Consider the following 23,878-nt stretch of genomic DNA (forward strand, 5'->3'; position numbering starts at 1 on the left):
GGGGATCTGTTTGGTATTTTGAGCAACAGTTCAAAGACAGATTTGTATAGATATGGCTCCACAATGTATTGTTCAAATATAGCATAATAGGAGACCTTTAATAACAAGTGCTGTCAATGTGAATGCATATACGTTCATAATGAATCTGGAAATATTAAAGAAAACAAATCACATTACTTAGTTTGACCAAAAGTAGCTCCCATAATACCAGTGTTTATGTTTACCATGGCAGTAAAAAGGCAAAGAAAGAAGAGGAACTGGCACAAAAGACATGCATTGACTGGAGACCACTGGACATCAGTAAGAGCTACCGCGCTGTAACAGCACAAAGTGAAGGCATTTTGCCCAACCACGCTCTAGTTTGTTGAAGTGTCGCAGGAGTGTGAGATAGTGGACAGGGTCACCACTGTAGGAACAGATATAGCTGCAGCAGGATAAGAACAGAGAGCATATGATCTGTGTAGTTCACATTATGCAAAAGGTGATCACAGCGGCTCAACGTGACAGCGGCTCTGTTGATACCTTTGTTAAGTGTCAGGAAATTGTCGGACTTCATGCAAATAGTTCAGAAATAATGTTCTAATTAAAAAAACATTGGATTTGTCCCACATTTCAGCATTTCTTTATTACAAAACCACATGTGTTTGTTTTATCTCCCCCAAAATACAAATAAATACTAGTACTAAACTTTTGATAAATCATGATTAACCACAGATTATATATAGTTTTTGTATCGATTGCGAGCACTATTAATAATATACGAAATAAAAAAATGTTTGGTACTTCTGTTTTCCCATGCATGTAGCCGATAGAGCAAATGTCATTATTTTGAAGAGCTGGAAGTTAAGAGATAGGATAAGAAGTAGCTACTAAGAAATGTTATAGCCACTAATGTCACAACCCATCATTCAGAAGAGGCATTATATTGGTTAGCATTGAAAATTAAAACAGTTTTCTCACTAGTGTTAATGTCCCATAAAACAGACTAATCCAATGCTGCTGCTGTGGCATTAACCCAACCTCTGAAGTCTGTCTTGCAGCAGGGAGCTGTTATTGTGGCTGAAGCCAGCAGTTCATTTGTGTCAGCTTAAAGCAGTGTTTTCCTACTGTGGCCTATTCAGTGTCCTGCATCCTGTTTCTTCAAACAGCTGAAAGGCCTTCGCAAGACGCCTTGCAAACACCCCCCCTCCCACAGAACAGGAAATGTCACAATCCTACAGGAAGTCAGAAGCCACTGCGTCTCCTGACAGGAAATTTAACAAAGGGAGATAGTCCTGAGGGCCGCAGTCATCTGGCTCAAGAGAAAAGGTCAATTCTGCTGGAGAGAAACTACACAAGGGACGGAAAGAGTACTCACTTTACTGATTGCTGTTCAACTTTAAAGTTAAAGTGTCTAACATGTATTTTACCTTTACTCTTAACTGCGGGTAAGATTTCCCTGCTAAGGAGTAACAGCAGAGGAAGTGTGTGTGTGTGTGTGTGTGTGTGTGTGTGTGTGTGTGTGTGTGTGTGTGTGTGTGTGTGTGTGTGTGTGTGTGTGTGTGTGTGTGTGTGTGTGTGTGTGTGTGTGTGGAGTCTGTGACCAACCATTTGTTGACTCAACCTAGTTTAAGTGCTCAGAGTGAGAACACAGCAGAGAGAGATAAGAGAAGAGCACATTTCAGAGAGAGAAACTGAGCCCTAAAGAGGTGCAGAGAGGACGAATAAAGCAAGTGGAAAAGTTGGGTCATGCTGGGTCCATCACATCCAGGCCCCTTCCTCTGTAAGTTCCTGTTTGAACATCATGTCGTGCTCCATCTCTATCCGAAAGTCTAGATAATGAGTTTGGTTTCAGTGCACTGTTCCTGCTCATGAAGAAGTATCTGCAAAACATGTTTATCTTAATTCAATGAGTTATAGAATGGTGCAGGGATGACGTATTTTTGAATTATAAATCAGATCGCCAGAAGCTAAATGCTAACATTATGCTATAAAGGAACTACAGACGAGTACAGCAGGGTCGCACGACTTCAACGTCACGCCAACTTCAGATCCTTTCAACTGACTTTCAAAAATACAGATTCAAAATTGTGCAAGTTGAAGTGTTTGTTTTCAGTGTTTGCTAGAGTGCAGGTAGTCGCTTTCAAGCAGAACAGGGGCAAACAAACTTAGCGGGAGTGTTTACGTGTTCGGCGTAATGTATTCAAACCAAATGTGCATGGTTTCCTGTGCATGTATATATTTGTACAGAAAATCTGGATTTTCCCTTCCTCTAATAATTAATGAAAGATGGTGACTTGCTAATCTGTTTCTTGGCAGGTTTAGTTCAGTCAGTACTATCATGCTCATGGATTTGAGGCACCATGCTGCAACTACTGGGGGAAGACGGGATGGTCAATAATCAGGTACACCAAGATTGAACCAAGTACAATAACATGGCAAACACTCAAAAATAAAATCAAGCAAACATGAAACAACAACCAATGGCCAAAAACAGATTTGGATGAAAGGAAAGATCCTTGAAATGAAGCCGTACAGATGAATGAAATCTGAATATAGCCTTTATTTGGCTCCCCATGAAGTTTCCATCAGGAACCTCTCCCCTTCTGTTCAGTGTCTAAACTATAGACATCATAGGAATACTGCTTGATCTAGAGCAATGCACTCTGTTCAGTAATATATCATAGGGTGGTGGAGTTGAAGTCCGTAGGGAATTGGCTTTAGAACCAGAAGGTCACCGTTTCAAGTCCCTGAAAGACCTACGGAAGTGCTACTGAGGTGTCATTAACACTTGGATGGGTAGGCTCCGTTGACAAAAAAGCTATAGACACATTTTGTTGAGCAGGATAATCTCCACTTTGACATTTTTGAATCGTTAAGGCAATCACCAGGAGTAAAAAGCTAATGTTAGTCTATAAGCACACAACATCACAAACACAATTTCACGTCACGAACACTACGCTAAAGACAGACTTCTTTTCAAGATGAAGACATTTAGTAGTCTTGTATAGTCACCTGTGATCAACTGCTGTTTGTAAGAAACATAGAAGCTTTAGAAATTGTCTAGTGGATTAATTGCTGACATATTTTACGTCATGGAACAAAACTGGTTCAGCTTCTGCAGTGTTAACCTCAGATCTTATTTCAGGCATTTAAACACATACATAACATTTCCAACTCATTCTAACATCACTCTATACCTTTTTTCTGCCTCCATCACAACTGCACCAACCAAACCAGTTGAACTTACCACACAACCTATTCAGACACTATAAAGGTTTCAACAAAACACCACTGCTTTTTTTCTTCTTCAGCATCCAACCTTTGTGCCGTACCATTGTTTTACTGTAAAATGAAGAAAACATTACAGTACAGTACCGGTTGACAGTGCTGGAGGACACACTGAACCAGGTATCAGCACAGAACATTCTGAAAGCTTGGTTTTGTTTTTAGGTCACTTTAGTTAGGTAAGCCATTAAAAACCTTACCAATACTTTCCAATTAGCAAATATACCCTTATTAGCATAACATATTGATTTAAGTGAACTATAATAATGCTGTGGCCCCTTGTATTACCCCTTTCTAGAATAGCATAGTAAAGAATCAACTCAATTGTCCAGCGTTGGCAGGAAAATGATATTTGGTAGCATCTAGGACAATTTCTACACAACAAGCACAAAAACTCACAAACTCAATTTTACTGTTTACGTAAACAAAGTATATTTCTAACCCTAACCGATGAACCATTACTCCAAAATTGAGGGGTGTATTCTTGGCATCATTTAGAATCTAACCCAAATGTAAAGCACAGACCTTGGCAGGGCTCCATGTCAGAGTTCCAGTTTAGACAGGGCATTGGTAGTCGGCACATTCTCCCTCCGTCACACCCCACTGTCCTTTCTGCTATCTCCGGCCTTGTATTAGACTTTCATTAACTTTCCGTCAGCATCGCAACTAGTTAAATATTCCATCAGCTCCATTCAAACTCTAACTACATCACTGGGAACGGGCTCAGTTAAAGCCAACAGACTAAAAATGTGTGTGTCCCACTCTGTGTTCCCTACCTGATGCAAACAGTGGTCTGGTCCTGCCCAATGATAACAACAGATTCCAGTCACACCATCTCCTCTGTTATTGATGTTCTCATGTAAACACTGGACTGTGGCTCTGCGCCACACACTCTGCTTTCCATACGCCTCTGTGGTAACAGTGCAGGACACCACACCTATTGTTTGATGCTCTCTGGCCTCTCCCTCCCAGAGCGTTCTGGAAAAACCACAGCCTGGCCCAAACTCGCACGCACAGACACTTAAACATAGGATAAATAGTGCAGCATGTTGCCCAAATGATATGCTTATAAGTAAGATTACACTAGAGGAGGTGGAGAGGGGGGCCGATAAATCTAAATGAAATAAAGCTATGGGTGTAGAGGACATGCCTCCTAACTTCAGTATTTGGTATTACTATTATAATTGTCCTACTCCATGTCACAGACAGAATGGTGTTATTCCGTCTGTGTTACAACTCCATGATAAAACCTGTCCCTGTCAAAGTCTAAATTATAGAGCTAGCTTGATCAGCACACTTTATTAACTCCATTCAGGGTTTTTTTCAACATTATAGACTTAATCTCTATTTAGAGTTTAACGGGATGTCGTTGAATGGAAATAATGGGTTAGGAAAAGAACGGTGTGTATTGATCATATTTATGGAAAATTGTCTTTGGTTAGAAAAGAATTAGAAGAAAGTAAAGACACGTGTGCTTGTTTGGTTGATTTACATTTTTGCTTTTAATCAATAGAGATTTAACTGTTAGAATATGTGCTGGTATTTATGGTAAATGAAACAGTGTTTTAAAAGTCTTGTATAAGATCTGCATGGTAATAGTTGAATTACTGGTTGGTTTTTTAACCTCTTTGCGCTGGAGCAGGAATATGTACACTCGGTCTTTTGTCCCTTCCTTCCTTTTTTGTTCAAATCAAACAGACCAATAAAGGCCTATTTGTATAATCGGAACTCCAGTATGCTAGTTAGCATTTTAGAAAGCAGTGTAGCAGAGCAAACATATTTTAGTCTCGATCAGTGCTTTAAGAATGGGGATATAGAAATACTGACAAACAGAAACTGCCTTAGAGCTTTTTTATGTCTACATGTATCAATATACAAAGAGTTCCTCAAACAAACCCTATACTACTCCAGGAATCTTCCATCTCATAATCATAACCAACCATAGCAACTACTGGAATTTGAACACTGATCACAGTATTAATACTTTGGAGTTAGGCATTTTTTTTTTTAAAGGCACTACATGACTGGATTTGTTGCTTGACTGCTCAAATGTAACGGGCGTGGCGCCCTCTTACCAAAAATGCAGATTTTCCCCATAAAATGTTAAAGTGAACCAGAAAACAATATCTCTGTTGGTCAAAAACGGTGTAATTACTCCAAAAATATGACGATGGTGTCAAATGTCTCGTCAGACGGCAGAGACAGCTTTATTTTTATGGAGAATAAATAGGGGATGGATGTTCAGTGGGTCTCCCGGTGGAAGAGTGGCAGGCAGCAGGCTGACATTGAAACTGATTTCTGAATTAGTTTCTTTTACTCTCCTTTTTTCTGGAGAGGAAGTAAAGAAACCGGAACTCTTGATGTATTTGTTGTTTGAGGTGCAATATATGACTCTGCAGCTTTGAGACATGAAGGAGCTATTATTTTCGACTTTGCTCTAATGCATTATTTTCACCAGAAAGTGGGCGGGGCCGTAATTTTGACTGTAGTGACCCCTGAAAGTGCTGAACATTACTGGGTGCATATTTAAGTCATATTTCATTCTTAGTATCCATAATCAGCCATTCTGGGCACTTTAGCTCTAATTGCTCAGACAGGATATGTTATATTGGATGAATACGATCCATGTCTCACTGCAGACCATCGTTCATCGGGCAAACAAGTAAAAATGATGTTTTGTATATTACTTTAGTCAATTATGGTGTGAACTCTAGCAGTGATGATAATACTTTGGTTTCATGCTGTCTGATAGAATTCTGGCTAATCTTGACCAACAGATCTGCCACTACATCAGTCTTATGTTTTACTAGTAAGACTCAGGTTGTAATGTCCTTCTTCTTTGTCTCTGACATAAAACATCACATTCATAGTTCAGTCAGTCTGGTGGCGGTGGAGGAGCCTGCCTGGCGGTCATCCTGTGTTACAGTGAACAATGATTCAGGGTTAAAAAAACAGGCAGTGATTCAGGTCCAGTTGGAGGATTATCAACAGATTATTTGAGTCATCAACATTTAGGGGACTGCCCATAAACTCCAAAATATTTCTATTGCATTAGTTGTGAAACGAGGATGCAATACATTCTTGGTTTGTGTGAAAAGTTTTGAGATGGTTATAAATGAGGTCAGGTATTGTGTTTGATGTTAAGTTTTCATCTCTATTGGTAAAAACTGGGATTTACTGTCAAAGATGCAAACAGAACGAATTCTGTCTCTGGCTGCCACAACATGGGAGAAATAGGAACTTGTGAATGTACAAATGACATGACAAGATATCCCAATGGTTTCTCACTTTGAGATCAAGCCCCCATGAAGTGTGGCAGGGTTGAGGCAATTTTTTGTAGTGACCAAATGCTTGTACTACGCTTCAGTGTCTTTTTTCATTGTATTTATTTTTTCAACTGATCCCAATGCGAACAGAACGCCTGCTGCCTCCTCCAGAAAAAGCACTGCACTAGCTTCTTTTTCTGACCTTTGTGATCTCTGACCATCCATGCTTACCATTGCTTTTCTGGCAGAAAAAGGCACTATGGGGACATGAATAGCCCACACTTAAATAATTAGAACCTAAAAAAGTGTTTTCTATATTCAGTCATTCGACTAAGAGGTCCTGTCTGTGGCGTCGGCTTTAGGAAAAGGCAAATGCACACGCTCTATGGGCCGAGTAGATACGGAAGATCGCTGGAAAATCCCCGATTTTTTGTCCTTGAGAATAAGGGCATTTTGGCTTCATGCGCCATTGAGGAACTTTCACCAAAATGAACGGGACCCCGCCTCCAATGCTGTTTCCAGTTCTCTTTATACATCCTTGTGAGATGTAACCGCTGACAACATATTAAACAAGGTGAACAAAGAGTCAGTATTCCTCTTGGGATCCTTAATGCTTCATCTGATGTTTATAGTTTCCTCCCTTTAATACACCACTATTTCATACAGCTCGTTTTCACTCACCCCCCACATAATGTACATCAAGTTTGGTTTCATAACTGCAGGCCCTTCCTTCCCTCATATTACTGTCTTTAGGAAAAGGAAACCCAGCAGGGAGTAGCATCCTGCGGGAGGGCAGGGTCAGGAACAGACTGGGGTAGCTAATGGATACACTGAGTCACAGGAATATCCCACAGTTTCACTCTACATTGCTCACTTCCAGGAAAATGATACTAGCATCTGAAAATAAAACATTAAAGCTGAATAAAGACAAAACTTTGACAACAATTAAAGTAGTTCATGCGTGTATTTACAGAGAATTGATAAGTGATTTGCTTTCCCAAACCCTTATGGGATAGTTTAACATTTTAGGGAATGCACTTAGTTATTCTTCTTTCCAAGAGTGAGTTCAGAAGATTGTTATCAGTCCTATGTCTGTGGGGAAGCATGTTGATTCTACACAATAAAGTGTGTTTACAGATGTTGGGAAATCCTACTGCATATGTTCAAGCAACAGCTGCACAAACTGGGATAATATGTTTCAAATCAGAGTGTGGAGTTAGAAAGATGTTAGTTTACAAGAACTCCGGACAGCTTAATCAGTTACTTAACTTGGAAACGTAAATAGAAGTGTTTAAATTAAATCCTCTTTAATCGTCACACCCATGTATAAAACACCACTCACGCAGTCATTAGCAGTTCGGGTGTCTGGTGTCTCACTGTTGTGAACTGGCACCTGTCAAAAGACGAGTCTACTCTCCATACCTGGTCCGGTCTGGGACTTGAACCAGCGACCCTCCGGCTCCCAAGTCCAGTTCCTACAGCCTTCCAGTATATCTTCTATCTAAATTCTTAACAATAAGAAGTGTAAAACTAAAAGTAACATCAACTATGTAATGACGAACCCCAGCTTAAACATAACAACAACAAGTCACCATCAACATCAGATAGATACCTCAGTATTTCAGGACAATAATGTTCTGTACATCACATTGTCTGGTCCCACTCCTCTAAAACTTATTTTCTGCCATGAGTTCTGTTTGAGTTCTGTGCTGGAGCTTATTTGATTCGCAGTTGGTCCAGAGTTGGTGCAGTTTGCTTTCCACCAAGCGGTCCCCAAGAGGAGCTCTATCATGGCGTCACAGGTTACATCACTGCTTTTCTCAGCAACACCAATGCGGTCTAGCCACTTTTTGCCACATCTTGGTGCAACTAATAAGATAAGTACTTTACTGATCCCAATTTGAGATTTTTTTGCATTGCAGCAGCATAAAAAGATAAGGCATTGTACACAGTCAAATTAGAAGACTAGAAATAAACAATTCAAAATGTTAACATGTCAATAGAAACAAAATAGCATTTAAAAAGTAGAAAGTTTACATGTCGTAGAAAAATGTTTCTAGGACTTTCTACTCTTGTGATAAACTGTTGTTGATCTACAAACCCCCCCAGGTCTCCAACATATGCGGCTTTCCGTTCTCGGTGCCCGAAGAAAAAAGGATTGGTTCTCCAGTTTTAGTGGCAAAACCCAACACCACTAACTACACACTCAAATGCCACTAAAACAGTTATATAATGTAGCTGTCACACTGACTTATACCCACCAACTCCAACCATCGTGGTTAGAAAAGAATAGTACAATTGAATGTGACACACTGTAAACACAAGCTCTACTTGCTCCTGTTACTGAAATGGAGGGAGTAGGGCTGAATATTTATTCCAATGTCTTGAAACCACTCTGTGTGACAATTTATGACACTGTGCAGAGTAAAGCTGAAGAATCACACACTCAAAGGATACAACCAATGCAAAAAGCTGATGTCGATACACAATATTCACACGGTAGCTGCCAACATGTCTTGCTGAGCTATAACATATTCTACTTATATTAAAGTATGTCATTTGAATGCCACAAATACAATTCTAAGATGATTAAGTGTGTATTCTGACCCTGGGAAATAACCACACTATAACTTCTTCTCCTAATCCACACTGACATATTTTTCATTTTGGCAGTTCCTTAAAATGGAACATGCTGATGATTTGACCTTCCCTGCTATATTTATTACTGAAGCACTATAGATATATGAATATATTGCCAGAAATGAATGCTATAGTTTCCATTGATTTTAGCACATTCGAAACCGATAAAACAAAAAATGACAATATAGTTGTATTTCTATCAAGCATATATTACTCATTTATGATGCAATGACAAACATTTTTAATATCTACATTTAAGTTGACAGAGTAACTATGATAAATTAGAACCTGAAATGAATTACCTAATTGTAGAAGGTGTTAAAACTACAGCATAACTTTCCCCAGAACTTTCAAACAATCCACTGCGGTAGGCAAGTAAGTAGTAAAACCCAGACATGAGTGAGCATTTTCCACTTCTGGTGTGCTCTTCTCAAAGTTGACGGTTTTTTGAACGTGTTGTTGGTTATATACCTGAAATAATGTCTGTGATTAACACAAGCTCACATAAAAACACACAATCTGCATTCTATTTGTTGCAACATTTATACATTGGACTTCATTTCCTCCCATTGTGGAGCTAAAATAATGGCAATCAGGTGGTTATGTAATAATTGTAACAGGACTACTCCAATGATGATGACTTTGAATCAATAAATATCAACATTAATGCAGATTTTCCCCAGATACCGTATCTTTAGATCAGGGGTGTCCAAACTACGGTCCGGGGGCCAAATGCAGCCTGCAGGCCATTTTGAATCGGCCCTCTGCACATTCTAAAAGTCTAATGGAATATGGCCCACAAATTAAACTTTTGCTTGTCTTATATTGTACTTATGAAATATATATGTTAAAATATATTAATGAGCCCAATTTTCCAATAAATTCAGTCATTTAAAATGTAAAACATGTTCTAACAAATCTTAGTTGATGAAATAAACCCAATAACTTATTTCTATATTTAGCTTGAAATTGAACCTTCATATTTACTCTTATTATCTGCAATCCGAGGCTTCTGTTTTAAGGAATGAGCTGCCAACAAAATAAATGAAACCCCAAAGAGAGATGGGATGTAGGCGGGGTTTTTTCTGAACGCGTTTTCAAGTATCGCGCATTATTCACCTACATTTGATTTGTTTTGCTAACTTATAACTTTTGAGACAATATCCACCTCTATAAGTGGCCCAGCTCTCCCTATATTTTTCTGTATGTGGCCCTCGGTGAAAAAAGATGGACACCCTTGCTCTAGATTGTATTAACGTCAATATATCTTACTAAATAATACAAAACACATTATAATTACACAATTACAGATCTAAAAAATTTGCTTAAAATGGTCTCTAATTAGCATAATTACATCAAATAAAATCTGATGCCGATATAAATAAAACAAAAGCTTGGCAGTTAAGTTTATTATGTCACTGACCCCTTAAACTTGTATTCTAGAATCTATGTTTAGTGTTTAATGCTGCGCTGACTTCCTGTTTACATTGTCATACAGATGTTTCCTGGCAAACCATTTCAGCTGATTCAGTAAACCACTTCTGCTCAGCTGCTGGTTACTAAGAAAGTAGGAAGGACATCACACACCAACTGAGAGATGCATTTACAGCCCAGAGCTTTAGAGCCAGGCTATGACAGAGAGCGCCTACTAATTTCCTCTTTTACCATTCTTTATAAAGAATCCTCCTGAGTTTAGCTGATTCTGTAAAAAAAAAAAACACTTCCTCCTTCCTCCATTTGTACTTGCTCTCATGGTTACTTCATCATAATACACATTTCTACAGCATGAACTCCATTGGGATAACATTGTTTCACCTGGCATTAACCATTTGATTGTCTTTCTTGAACGTTGTCATTCATACAGTACGCACAATGTGGGTTTGGTCCAGTGTTAATAATTCAACAAAAAATAGGAAAACTGAGTCACAAAATCTTGTCTTACATTTCTTTTATCATTAAAGTTTGTCATTGACGAGACAAGGGAGGAAAACAAAAGCTGTACTGAAAAAAAGGTATAACATCGTTGTCTTTTTTTGTGTCGAAGTTGTGTGGACTCTAAAACTAAAGCCACAAAAATGTCTTTATTAATTTATTAAAAAAAAAATGCAAGGCAGGGAACATCATTGCAATTGTTTCCCTTACTGGCTGTAAAGTTATTGTAATGCAAGTATGGATAGAATGAATAGAATACTGGTTAAAATACTAAGTTAAGTTATTTTATATAAACAATTCTAAATTAAGCATCAGCAGTCGGTGTTGGACAGATCTAATGTAGATTTTTCAACGTTTAAAAAGAAACCAGACAGAAACCTCATTAACTCCAGCAGAAATGTATTATATATGGATATGGATTTATCACCAAAACCAATCAGTTTGGACAACAACTAAGAACTGTAATGTCAGGAGTCAAAGACTCACCAAAATATCTAATAATATCTTCAGTTTAACACGGTTTATATTCAACAAACTTATCCAAAATGGATGTAGATATGGAAACCCAGCCCACCTATACCTTATATGTTGTGGAGTTGGCACACTGGCTTAGTCCTTTAAGGAGGGAGTGACCAAAAGTATGTGTTTATTTGTAGAATTGAGTCTTGACACCACTGACTAATTTAATCAAGTCAAGAAAAGTTATAGAAAAACACATTTGGGACTGATAGTGATGTCCAGGAGGGGACCTCCATTGAATCACAGGACTATGACAAACAAATAAGGCTCAAAAGAAGTCACACAAGTTTTTGTTGTAAGGGTATTTGGTGTGAATTCTTCATCCATCAGCTCCACAATAAGTGACAAACCTGTTAACCAGCAACGGACAAACAGAGGGTTAATGATTAGAGATAAGCTGGTCTGACTGAGCTGCACCGCTTCATACCTCCATATCCACTGTACATGGTGCCGTGGCGGTGGTCCTAGTCAAGTGTTTCTTGCGAGGGGTCCACCCAGTTCCAGGAACAACCTCTCAGTCCTTGCTCCAAGTGGACTTCTAGTTGGTATGCTTTCCTTTCTCCTGTAGCCGCTCACTATGTTTGGCATTCGGTTCACTTTTCTCTCTTTCCCGGTCTATCTCCTTTTTTCTCTTTCCCCATATCCACTGTAACAGTTGGTAATCCTCCGTCCACTCACCTACTGATCCTCTCTCCCTCTGACACACTGATAAGAAGGAGGGGGAGGAGGAAAAAGGAAAAAGCAAGGCGGTCCTCCTTCCATTTCTTCCCTACTGACATCACCGTTTTTTCCTGCCCCTCCTCCCTGCTGGACACATTGTTTCGGACCACACACACAACATCCTACCGCCACTCTACACTATCCGTATTTACTAACTTTGAGAGGCATCACTGTGGATTTTTTTTTAACCTAATTTGTGCTGCTTTAAATAGTTCTTAGAAAATTAATGACACATTATTTATGACGAAGAACCTCGGGGCATGGAAAACTTAGTGTGCTAATTTGGTGCTGACACAGATAAAGTAAAATGATAACTAATTAAGTGCGTGTTGTTCTAGCTAATAGTGAACTAAATTAGGACTTACAGTGGTGAATCTGGCTCAACAAAAGCACCATGCAACCTTCATCCAGAATCCCACAGTGCACGCCCATAAAACGCATTGAACCTAAACATTTTGTAATGAAGAGTAAAGATAGTCAAGGGGAGCTTCTTTAGATTCCGCTACTCTCCGATTATTTTATGCTACTCAATTTTAGGATTGCTTTAAAGCAGGGGTGTCCAAACTACAGCCTGGGGGGTTAGGTTAGGTTGTACTTATTAAATATACAGCCGCGGACAAAATCAAGAGAGCACTTCAGCATTATCAGTTTCTCTGGTTTTATTGTTTATAGGTATGTCTTTGAGTTCAATTGTTATTTTTTTTTTTTATTGTATTCTATAAACTACTGACAACATTTCTCTGTGTTGGAATTCAACAGACACTGGAATGGCTGCCATACATGTAGAGATCAAGATTTAAGAAACTTTTGCAGTGGTCTCTTTCTTTTGCTGTATGTGTAAACATATATTACACAGTAGTATTCTTCATAAGTAATAAGCCAACTTTTCAAATAAATTCAGTATATTAAAGTTGAAAACCTTTTTCTTACAAAATCTTGGTTGATAAAAAAAGCCCATTAACTTATTTGTAAAACACATGTGAAATATACCCTTTATATTTCCCCTTATCAGCAATCTGAGGCTTCTGTTGTAAGGAATGAGCTGCCGACACTTCTGTTAGCAAAATAAATGAAACCATGTGTAAACCTTTGATTTCTGCTTTTTTTTCAAGCATAATTTACCTGCATTTGATTGATTTTGATAACTTACAAGTTAACTTACGAACAATATACCTCACCTCTACTGAGGGGCCCAGCCCTTCGAATTTTTTAAATTTGTGGCCCTCAGTGGAAAAAGTCGGACACCCCTGATGTAAAGGTTACACTCGGTTCCCTTCCTACCATGTTTGCCACAGTGCTAATATCTGCTATATTTGCTGTTTTCAAAACTGACAAATTCTCTCAAGACGTTCCTGAGATATTACTGTCACAAGAATAGGACAAATGTGAAATATCTAATTTACAAGAATGTTAAATCTGCATCTGAAAGGCTAATCATCCTTCTTTATGTTCACATCCTACCTATGGCTGCGCCTCTCCTTAAGATATGGGATACCACAATGGGGTCTTACCCAAGCCCGCAAAAAGTGAGCAGTAGAAGCACATTTTCGTGGCCACAAGTACGTGACATCATTGGACCCAAAAATGATTTTCCCCATTGACTTACATCCTAGAGAGAGGGGTCTGTGAATGATATTTATAGCTAAATTCACTACTTAGTACGAACATTTAAATGCCCTTATTTAAAGTGACATATTGCTATGACATAGCGGATTGGAGGTGGCTCAATTGAAGGTCGCTCGAGTATCCCTGGTATTTTTGTTCACTTGAGTCAGGTCATCTGGGATTATACTACACTGAAGGTCCTTTATACGAATGAACAGGGCCCCGTCTTCAACGCTGTTTCCAGTTATCTTTATACACCCATGGTTTAATTGCCAAACACAATTCACACATCTATCAACTTGCGCACGTGTCAATAAATATAAATGAATCAATAATTAATAGTGTTGTATTCCCACAACTGCAAACTTCATTTGCCTAAAGAGATCAGGTATATGTATTTATGTATATACTTTTTTTCTATATGACACTGAAAAGACATTAAAGAAAGAAGAAGTTACGCCCCAAATGATCTTAGAAGCTTAAGGTTCAAGGTTTTTGAGTTACTGTACAAAAGGTCCCACCACACAAGAAGCATTTCCACTTAAATACAACAGTTCATTTTTCCGCAAAAGTGAACATAACTTACCTTTACTCCTACTGCCATTTACAAGGCTTTTTATACTGTAACGCTTGATGTGTGATCTCATTTATACGTACAAAACACAGCCTGCTGTGGACGAATGATAGCTCAGAATTAACCTGTGAAGAGCAACAGAGCAGCTGCTACACACACACACACACACACACACACACACACACACACACACCTTGCTGGAATTAAGCCACATTCTTCCCATTCCCGACATTTTTCTAGAGCAGGTATGCTCCGTTCCCCTTCCTCCCACATTGATTTTGTTGTTCTATAAATTGTTTTACATTTGTTTCATCTTAAAGCTCTGCTGCATGTGTTTAAGTGTTTTAGATGCTTCCGACTTCACATACCTAATTTTCTTGTTAACAAAACAGCCGTTTTGGCATTAATCAGTACAACCACTGTGTGCGTCCTAGAGGTCTTAAGAAAACATTTGAAAGCACTTTCTTCCTTATCAGGGTTTAGTCTAAACCGGGTAACAGGGGCGCTGCTCCCTCTTACTGTCGGCGTGCGCTCTCAAACCAAAATGCAGATTTTCCCCCTTCAAAATGTAACGTGATGCAAGAAAACAATATTTCTGTTGGTCGAAAACGGTATAATGAGTCCAGAAATATGAAGATGGTGTCAAATGTCTCTGTCATAAATAGGGGATGGATGTCGGGTGGGTCTGCCAGTGGTAGAGAGGCAGGCAGCAGACTTACACTGAAACTGATTCCTGAATTCCATCCTTTCTTTTACTCTCCTTTTTTCTGTACAGGAAGTAAAGAAACCGGAGCTCTGGATTTATTTGTTGTTCGAGGTGTAATATATGACTCTGCAGCTTTGATAACTCGACTAATCGTCTCATGTATCTGATATATTATGATATACAAAAAAATCATGATCACATTCTTCCAAAATGGTTTCAGTTTCAAAGGCTGATAAAGACAATAATATAACAGCATGGTACGTTGTGCTTCACATTAAATATAAAACAAAACTAATAATTAACCCTTGAAATATGAATGAAATTGTACACGTAGAAAGTGCGTGAGTCACAGCCCGTCAGCGGTACAAACAGCAGAAGCTCCAGTAAGGATTCTTAATGTGTGTGTGAACACGTTTTTGATTTTATTTCTATTTTTTTAGACTAATAGACTAAAGAAAAATTTGTTGACAAAAAATGAATTTGAAACTATTGAAAAAAGACGCTGCTGCTCATATGGACACAGGTCTTTACAGAGAGAGTATGTTAGGAAAAGTCATGGGAAAATAAAACTCCACTTAACCTGAATAAGTAAAAACAGTGTGCAGAAACATCACATACTGTACAGTCACTTGCTGATCGGAGTGTCTCTTTGACTGAATCACTGCAGCTCTTCTTTCTCTTCCCCCTCTTTTCTGTTATCAAACATCATAGTTGTTTGTTCCTAAGCCTCCTTTGAAGAGGAAATACTGCATTGTTAGGGATGGGAATCGAGAACCGGTTCCTGTTGAGAACCGGTTCCTTGTGTTTCAATTCCATGGAACCGTTTGGCAGCTCGTTAAACGATTCTCTTATAGATTCCAGACCGCACGGTTTATGTAACGTTATTTACGCAGCAAGTTACACACGAATGATTCAGTAAGCTCGGCTTGACGTGGCGTAGTTGCTTGGTTACGCAGGTGACGCTCGTGATTCTTTTTACAAGTCTGAAATGGCACCCCTAAGGTTAAAACGGTCCAAAGTGTGGCTTCATTTCACATTACATAAGGATGGCAACAGGGCGTTTTGCAACCACTGCAAATTGTTGATAACATCGGCGGGAGGGAATACTTCAAATATGCATAAACATCTGCGCACACAACACGGGATAAACTTTAACGAGTGTCGCGTTTTTGATGCCCTTCGGAGTGACAGCAGCCAAGCTTCTACGACCACCGTGACCTTGGGGGCTAACACAGAAGGCAACTCTGGTGGTAAGTAGCTATCCCACTGACTAATCCTTAATGTGATTCCTAGTAAATTATGTACCACGCCATTTCTGGAAATAAACCCATTTCCTACCTCTCCTTGGGGTAATTAAGGGAGTTTATGTTTCTGGTTAATCAAGCCGTTCCTTGCTAGCATGTTTAATTAGCTTACTTGATGGCAAGGCATCCGTAGTTCTAGGGAAGAATTCTAGCTGTTGCTATGTAGCTAATGAAACATGCTAGTAAGTTGCGCCGCCGATTCAGGGAGCCAGAGAAAGGTGACGCTCATTTATTTAAATCAAAGGGAGGTGGGAAATTAGTTTATTTCCCGAAATTGTACAGTATTGCTTTTTCATCAAACAAATGCCTTCTTCGTTAGATTTAGAACAAGATGATGACCGGGACGAGACGGGTAGTCTGGCTGACTCAGAGGCTAGCAGCACTTGCTCCCGTTTACCTCTGGCTTCTATTTTCGTCGAGGCAGGCAGAAATAAAATGTCCCAGGCAAAGGTAGAAGAATGTCACCGGGCAGTTACCAAATTTGTTGTTAAGGGTTTGCACCCATTTTCTACAGTAGACGCCCCTGAATTTCGGTAGGTGAATGTGAGGTTGTTGTCAGATTATCAAATGTCAGATTAGAATAGAATAGAATAGAATATTTTCCTCCTCATTAAACAGATGTTTACACTCATTCATTTTCATATGTTTTCTAGGGAGATGACAAAGGTTCTCAATCCAAAATACAAAGCCCCCAGCAGGGAAAGCTTAACCAACCACTTAATCCCTGCTTGGTATGGTGTGGAAAAGGGAAATGTGATCTCTGAACTGAAAACAGTGTCAAAGGCAGCTATCACGGCTGATGGGTGGACAAGCTTTTGTCAGGATCATTATCTCACGGTTACTCTGCACTACGTGAGCAATGGCCAGGTAAAGGAAAAGGTCCTAAAAACCAAAGCCGTGTACCAATCTCAGACAGGCTCAGCTGTAGCAGAGGAGATTGATTACATTTTAGAAGAATATGGTGTACGGGAAAAGGTTGTGGCAGCAACTGTAGACAATGCAGCGAACATGGATGTAGCCATCAAACAGCTGCAAATTGTCAAATTTCCATGCTTCGCTCATACGCTGAACCTGGGAGCGCAAAAGCTGTACAACTGCACTGCCATATCCAATTGGGCAGCACGAGTTCGAGCAGTTGTTGTCTGGATGAAGAGGTCACACATGGCAAAAGTTGTTCTTAAAGAGAAACAAGACTTGCTCAGTAAGATACTCTCCTTACAGTACATTGCAAGCATTATACTAGATGTACATGAAAATATACATGTATAGGTATGTGTATGTAAATTATTAGATAATAAATATTTACATTGTGTTGTGTATATGTGAACCCTCAGAGCTGCCCAAGCACATGCTCCTCCTGGATGTAAGGACCAGATGGAATTCCCTCTATTTGATGATGGAGAGATTCACCGAGCAGTTCCCTGCTATCCAGGCTGCAGCCATAGATCCACGCATAAGAAGACCCATGGAGAAGGAAAGGTGATATATATTTTAAATGATAATATGACTTAAACTTTTTTTAAAACTTTGACTGGTTTTGTTTTTGTTTATTTGTGCTACATACATCTTTTTCTGTTTTTATTTACATTGTAGGTTGGACAGAATAGGCAACGAGGACTTAAGGAAAGCAGAGGAGTTTGTGCATCTCATGCGGAAGCATTACACCTCCACACTGGCCGTCTCCAGCGACAAAAGTGCAACCTGCGGTGAGATTTTGCCCATCTTGCAGAAGCTGGAGCAACAGTACACTGTGCAGGAAGGTGACTCTGCGTTCACAAGGAGCATCAAGGAGAACATTTGGAAGGATCTCTCCAAACGCTACCAGGTAAGCACAACTACATTTAATCTTACCTTGATGCTTTAGGCCAATTTGTACCACTAGTCTAATGTCATCCTATCCTCCTTTTTGAAATTGAAGGGAACTGACATTCAGAGATTCCTGGAGGAAGCCACCATCTTGGACCCCAGATTTAAATACAAAGTGAAAAGTGATGCAGTCTGCGACAGGATCAGGGAAGCTGCAATAACAGCAAATACAGTGGCAGCAAGAGATGAGGTATTTTAATTTCTGTTTAAATTCTGTTTGTCTTATCATTGCATTTGATTCCATTGTGAGTGAGACCTTCTACGGCTCTGTGTTAAAAGTTATTAATGTGTTTACATCACTTCTCAAGCTCCCAGGGGAAGGAGAGACACAGAGGGAAGGCTGCGAAGATGGGGAGGAGGAAGAAGTAGAGGAACACTATGTAAGTTAACTCATTCATTTGTAATGACCTTTGGATGCTGTTTTGTCATGATTATTGACTTATATATGTTTGTTTGTTTTTTTTACTTCATGTTCATTTAATTTCAGGCACTGCCACCACCATCAAAAAAGACAGCCTTGGAAGAACTATTCGAGGAGGAGGACAACGAGCTGCAGTCAATCCGTGAATCACAGCCCCGTCTTTCCCTGGCTCAGAAGGTGGATCAGGAAATCCAGTTCTACAAAAGCCTGCCCTCCATCCCCTGCAGGGATAGCGCCGCACTGTGGTGGTGGAACAAGCAGGATACGCTGCCCTTGCTATCTGGACTGGCTGAAAACTACCTCTGTGTGCAAGCTTCCTCCACCCCATCTGAGAGGGTGTTCTCCACGGCTGGAGACACCATAAGCCCCGAAAGATCCCGTATCCTTCCAGAAAAAGCAGATATGCTCATATTTCTGAAAAAGAACTGTTAATTTTCCCTACTACTACTTGAGTGCACACACACACACACTCACACTCACACTCACACTCACACTCACACTCACACTCACACACACACACACACACACACACACACACACACACACACACAGTGCTTGTGATTACATTGTTCTTGTAATTACATGATTCAGTATTTGTTATTTGTTGTTATTTGTTACATTTTCTTGTACAGAAAAGCAGATATGTTCATCTGCAAAAGAACTGTTAATTTTTTTTACACACACACACACACACACACACACACACACTACTTGAGTGCGCGCACACACACACACACACACACACACACACACACACACACACACACACACACACACACACACACACACACTTGTTATTAGAGATTAATAAGTAACTGTCACAATAGAATATTTTTCATTAAAACAAAGATAAATGTTACATCAAACTGTTTATTCTCCTTTTTCCCCCAAATTGGAATCGATAAGAGAATCGATAAGGAATTGAATCGTTTCACAGAATCGATAAGGGAATCGGAATCGTAAAAATCTTATCAATTCCCATCCCTATGCATTGTGCTTACAATTATTTTACAGCAGACTTTGATCGACTCAGAACTTGCTGCAGTTATGCAGTCTGTCACTCAGTCAGAGGCAGTGTTGAGACCACCCTCTGCTGGTGCGTTCAAGGTCGCCTAAAACCCTGGCAGAATTCAAAATCCAGAACAACGAAATTCACATTGACCTTTTTCACATTTCCATACATCCATATTTGATTGTGACTGTACCTGTGTTTGCTGTTCTGACATTTCATTCAATGCTTTTCCGCCACTTTAAAATACAAAATCCTGATCTTTTCACTTTCACTGGATGGAGAGCAGCTTTAGTGGGTTTATATCATGAAAATCATGCTTATCTCAGCACTTTACAAACATTATAAACCGTAATATTTCAGCATAACTTCAGTTTATTGTAAAGGAAATGCCTGATGTCGCTACAGGTCGAGGTCAGATAGTGATTTATATCATAATGCTGCGTGTCCTGCCTTGTACAAACATCACAAGCATGTCTTTAAAAGCACTGCAGGAAGAAAGCAGCCTTTTGGCGGCAGTGGTCTAGTCTGTAGGGACTTGGACTTTGGACTGCTGGTTCACGTCCTGATCGGAACAAGAAAGACTGAGTGTGGACTGGTACTGGAGAGGAGCCAGATCACCTCCTGGGCCACTGCCGAGGTGTCCTTGAGCTAGGCACCGAACCCCCAACTGCTCCCTGGCCCCAGCTAGACGGCTGCCTCTCCGCTCTGGATCCTCTCGATGCATGTGCATATGTATTCTGTAACTGTGTGTGAATTTACGTGTGCGCATGTGCGTGTGTAAAAAACCTGAGTGGGAAACTGAATTTCCCTGATTAATAAAGGTCCATCTTCTTCTTCTATCTTCTTTTGAAAGTTAAATGAATGGTTGCATGCACATTTGGATAAGGGATATCTTGTAATATGTACAGCAGATGCTGAGCGAGGGAGAGCACATGGCAGCTGTAGGGGGGGGGGATTTCATAAACAGAGGAATCCAGAAAACTTCACAGAGAAAACACGGAGACTGGCACAGCCTGAGACAGATAAAACGCAGACCCCCTGTCCATACCAAGGGCAACACATACACACACGCACGCACGCGCACACACCATTACTATTACTAAATGTCCACTCCTTTTGAAGTCCATGCATCAGTTTTTTATGCAGGCTTTCTTCAAACTTTTCTTGAACTTGATAAAAGCCTAATAGAACTGTTCAATCCAACAGGTAGGTTTTTTTTTTAATGAGTTATGTTGCTAGTTCCTGTAAAAACATGTAATCAGCAACCTAATCTGAAATGTGTCCCACGCTCAGAGATTTGAAATACAAAATAGTATAATTTACAAAGCATTTACTAATGTTTCTTCAAATACAATTTTGACTCCTTGAGGGTGACAGTATATTAACAACTGGAAGGCACAGCTGGAACTGAACCGTGGTTTCCCCTTTCCTGTATTTCATCAATGTAATCCTGGTAGTAACGTCACTGTAAGGAAATATGGAAACCTTTGTGTTCTAATGACCTAATCCCGTTACATGTAATCTGTTACTGTCCAAGCCTAAATCCAGTTTTTCTTTCATTTCAAAATGTCCGTTACTTAAAATCCATCTGCTGGTATCAAACCCAGGTCTGATGCATGTATTCCCCAGATGTAAAATCTCTCTTCCTCACTTTGCAAACTAACTGGGATCATTCTTGTATAAGGTGACATGAGGCCAGGGATTGCTGTGGGACTAAAAACATTACGTGTCATATTGACGCTGACAAATAAACTGCATTTAATGTGCAATGCTTCCTTCGAATGCTCTATCCACTTAAAAAAGTCAGTATCTCTGCCAATTTCAAATCCCTGTGCATCCGTATTTAGAAGAGCTCAAGCCCCCAAGAAGTGAGCTTGGCATTAAAGCAACTTTCATAGTGTTTCCATATAATTTCTTTCTGAGTCTGTGACATCCATTTATTTGACTTATATTGGAAAGGAATCAGTGTATATTTAGTTTAGCTAAATCCACTACCAAGTATGAAGCACTTTTTGATCTAAAAGCTGAATCCATAATTTTCTCTCTCCAATCACGCAGCCTAGACGCTGTGGATCGGAGGCGGGGCTTAAGGAAAACTCAAGTACGCATGCCCTATGGGCCGAAGTCCCCTGATGATCCATTTTTAGGTTTATGCACCACTGAGCAACTCTCATAGGAACGAACAGGGCCCCGCCTCCAACGCTGTATCCAGTTCTCTATATACATCCATAGTGCTCCCAGAGACAAGTAAACTCATCTTCATATTTAAGGAAGGGTTATATATTTAGAAAATTAAATGTCAAAATTACAATTCAGTTTGCAGATTGCTTGGCTGTGTTCAGCAGAGAATCAAAAACAGTGCTGAATCGTTTTTTTTCCGTGTGTAACCTCTTTTCTATTCCCTGGACAGGGTTATTTTTAACCTCACCCAGGGAGCGTTAACAGATCTCCACAATGTCCTGCTTCATACTTATAGAATTTCACACGTATACACTGGTGCCCAGGTGCCTGAGAATCCTCTGTGCTGGCCTGTGTGGCTGATGCAGATTTAAAACCCACACATTTACAGCATCAAATAATATATACTGCCAACTGATCATTTGCTAAACCCTCCTCTGAACAGCAATTGTCCAATCACAACTACCCAGATCAGGTTTATCTTTTATTTCTAAATTACTAGAGTGGGGGGTGCATGGGGTTCCAGTAAGAGGGATGATTCTGAAGGTTATGTCATTTTTTAGCATTTTGAAAAAACTGGAACGACCCAATAAGGAATGCAATAAACTGTTTTTCTTCTCCAACACAAGATGCTTTCATGACAACCCCATGAAGTTGTACCATGATTTTACTTCAAGACCAATGAAACTGTGTTGTCCCACATCAGAGTTTAAGATAATGTTAGGCCTGTTGTTTTGCTCTTTATTGGATTAAGGTTAATTGACAAAATCCACCAAACTCATTACCTGAGATAGAGTTCCTGATTTGTTAGCCCTCATCCTTAATCCTTCTCTTTTTCTTTTTCTTTAAAAAGCAAACTACAAATAATAAAGACCACACAAACATTGTATGCCTTCAGATGACAAGATATCTTCCGGTCTGAGGTGTGCTGAGTAGACGCATAGGCAGCTGGCTCCCATGACTTAACTTTTAGTTTGCCTTTTAAGCCTCTCCTTTTAAGGAGTTTTAGTTCGCAAAGGACTAGCATAACTGTACCCACTATTTCTTACATCTCGACTATGTCTAAAACAAAGGGCAAGCAAGATAAAGATGCCTCTTCTTTGCCTGCTAGCGTCACGCTAGCGAGACTTAGCTCTATGTTAGAAGAGCACAGGAAAACTTTATCTGCAGACTTTAAGTCATCTTTTGAGGTATTTAGGACCACACTGGACGGCTTGCACTCGACTGTTACAGATCATGGGCAGCGGATCAGTTCTTTGGAAGACAACTCTAATGAGGTGGATGGTCGTCTCCAAAAACTAGAGGACGCATGTGCTACCCTCCAACAAGACAACGTGTTGCTCAGAACGAAGCTAGCCGACCTGGAGGGACGCAATAGGCGCCAAAACATCAGGATTATTGGCCTACCTGAGTCGCTTGAGGGGTCACGACCAACCGCGTTCTTTTCCCAACTACTTGTGGATGTCTTTGGCAGGGAGATCCTCTCTTCACCCCCTGAGCTTAATCGTGCCCACCCTTGCACCCAAGCCTGCTACAGTAGATAAGCCGCGGCCTGTCATCATACGCCTCCATCGCTTCCAAGTTAAGGACCTGCTCGTCCGTGAGGCTCACAGACGGGCTGACCTGTTCTACAAGGAGCACAAGATCCGATTCTACGAAGACTACAGCCTGGACGTTCTGAGGTAATGAGCGGAATACAAAAACTCCATGGCAGAACTTTACAAGCAAGGGTACAAACCAGCCCTCCTGTATCCAGTCAAGCTCCGTATCACCCTACCCAGCGGCGAGAAGAAATGGATCCAGTCTGTTTCGGAGGCTGGCAAGTTTGTCCAGAACTCGAACCAAAATGCGTAAGCTAGTGAACCCAT

The 23,878-nt window shown here is 40.0% G+C and overlaps 2 protein-coding genes across 6 annotated transcripts in view; one reads left to right on the forward strand and one right to left on the reverse strand.

Annotated features, from left to right (window-relative positions):
• The window catches only part of ripor1 (RHO family interacting cell polarization regulator 1), a 78,246-nt gene that overhangs the window by 36,163 nt on the left and 18,205 nt on the right, over nucleotides 1–23,878 (reverse strand). For 2 of the 5 annotated variants that reach the window (XM_063905172.1, XM_063905142.1), the window contains exon 1: nucleotides 3,793–3,919. The exons of 1 other annotated variant lie outside the window; for it this stretch is intronic. In XM_063905172.1, coding sequence (XP_063761242.1) covers nucleotides 3,793–3,850 — 58 coding nt within the window. In that variant the 5' untranslated portion in view covers nucleotides 3,851–3,919. Of the gene's footprint in view, nucleotides 1–3,792; nucleotides 3,920–4,043; nucleotides 4,170–12,051; nucleotides 12,307–23,878 lie in introns of those variants that run through there. 2 more of the 5 variants (XM_063905150.1, XM_063905165.1) reach the window with 2 other exon arrangements.
• Nucleotides 16,471–19,806, forward strand: LOC134875842 (E3 SUMO-protein ligase ZBED1-like). Its single transcript, XM_063900525.1, has 8 exons — nucleotides 16,471–16,479; nucleotides 16,853–17,066; nucleotides 17,187–17,734; nucleotides 17,868–18,012; nucleotides 18,127–18,358; nucleotides 18,452–18,589; nucleotides 18,708–18,779; nucleotides 18,887–19,806. The coding sequence occupies exons 2-8, from the start codon at nucleotides 16,969–16,971 to the stop codon at nucleotides 19,250–19,252; spliced, it is 1,599 nt and encodes a 532-aa protein (XP_063756595.1). The 5' UTR covers nucleotides 16,471–16,479; nucleotides 16,853–16,968; the 3' UTR covers nucleotides 19,253–19,806.

The sequence above is a fragment of the Eleginops maclovinus genome, chromosome 2, assembly GCF_036324505.1.
Source record: "Eleginops maclovinus isolate JMC-PN-2008 ecotype Puerto Natales chromosome 2, JC_Emac_rtc_rv5, whole genome shotgun sequence".
NCBI lineage: Eukaryota > Metazoa > Chordata > Actinopteri > Perciformes > Eleginopidae > Eleginops > Eleginops maclovinus.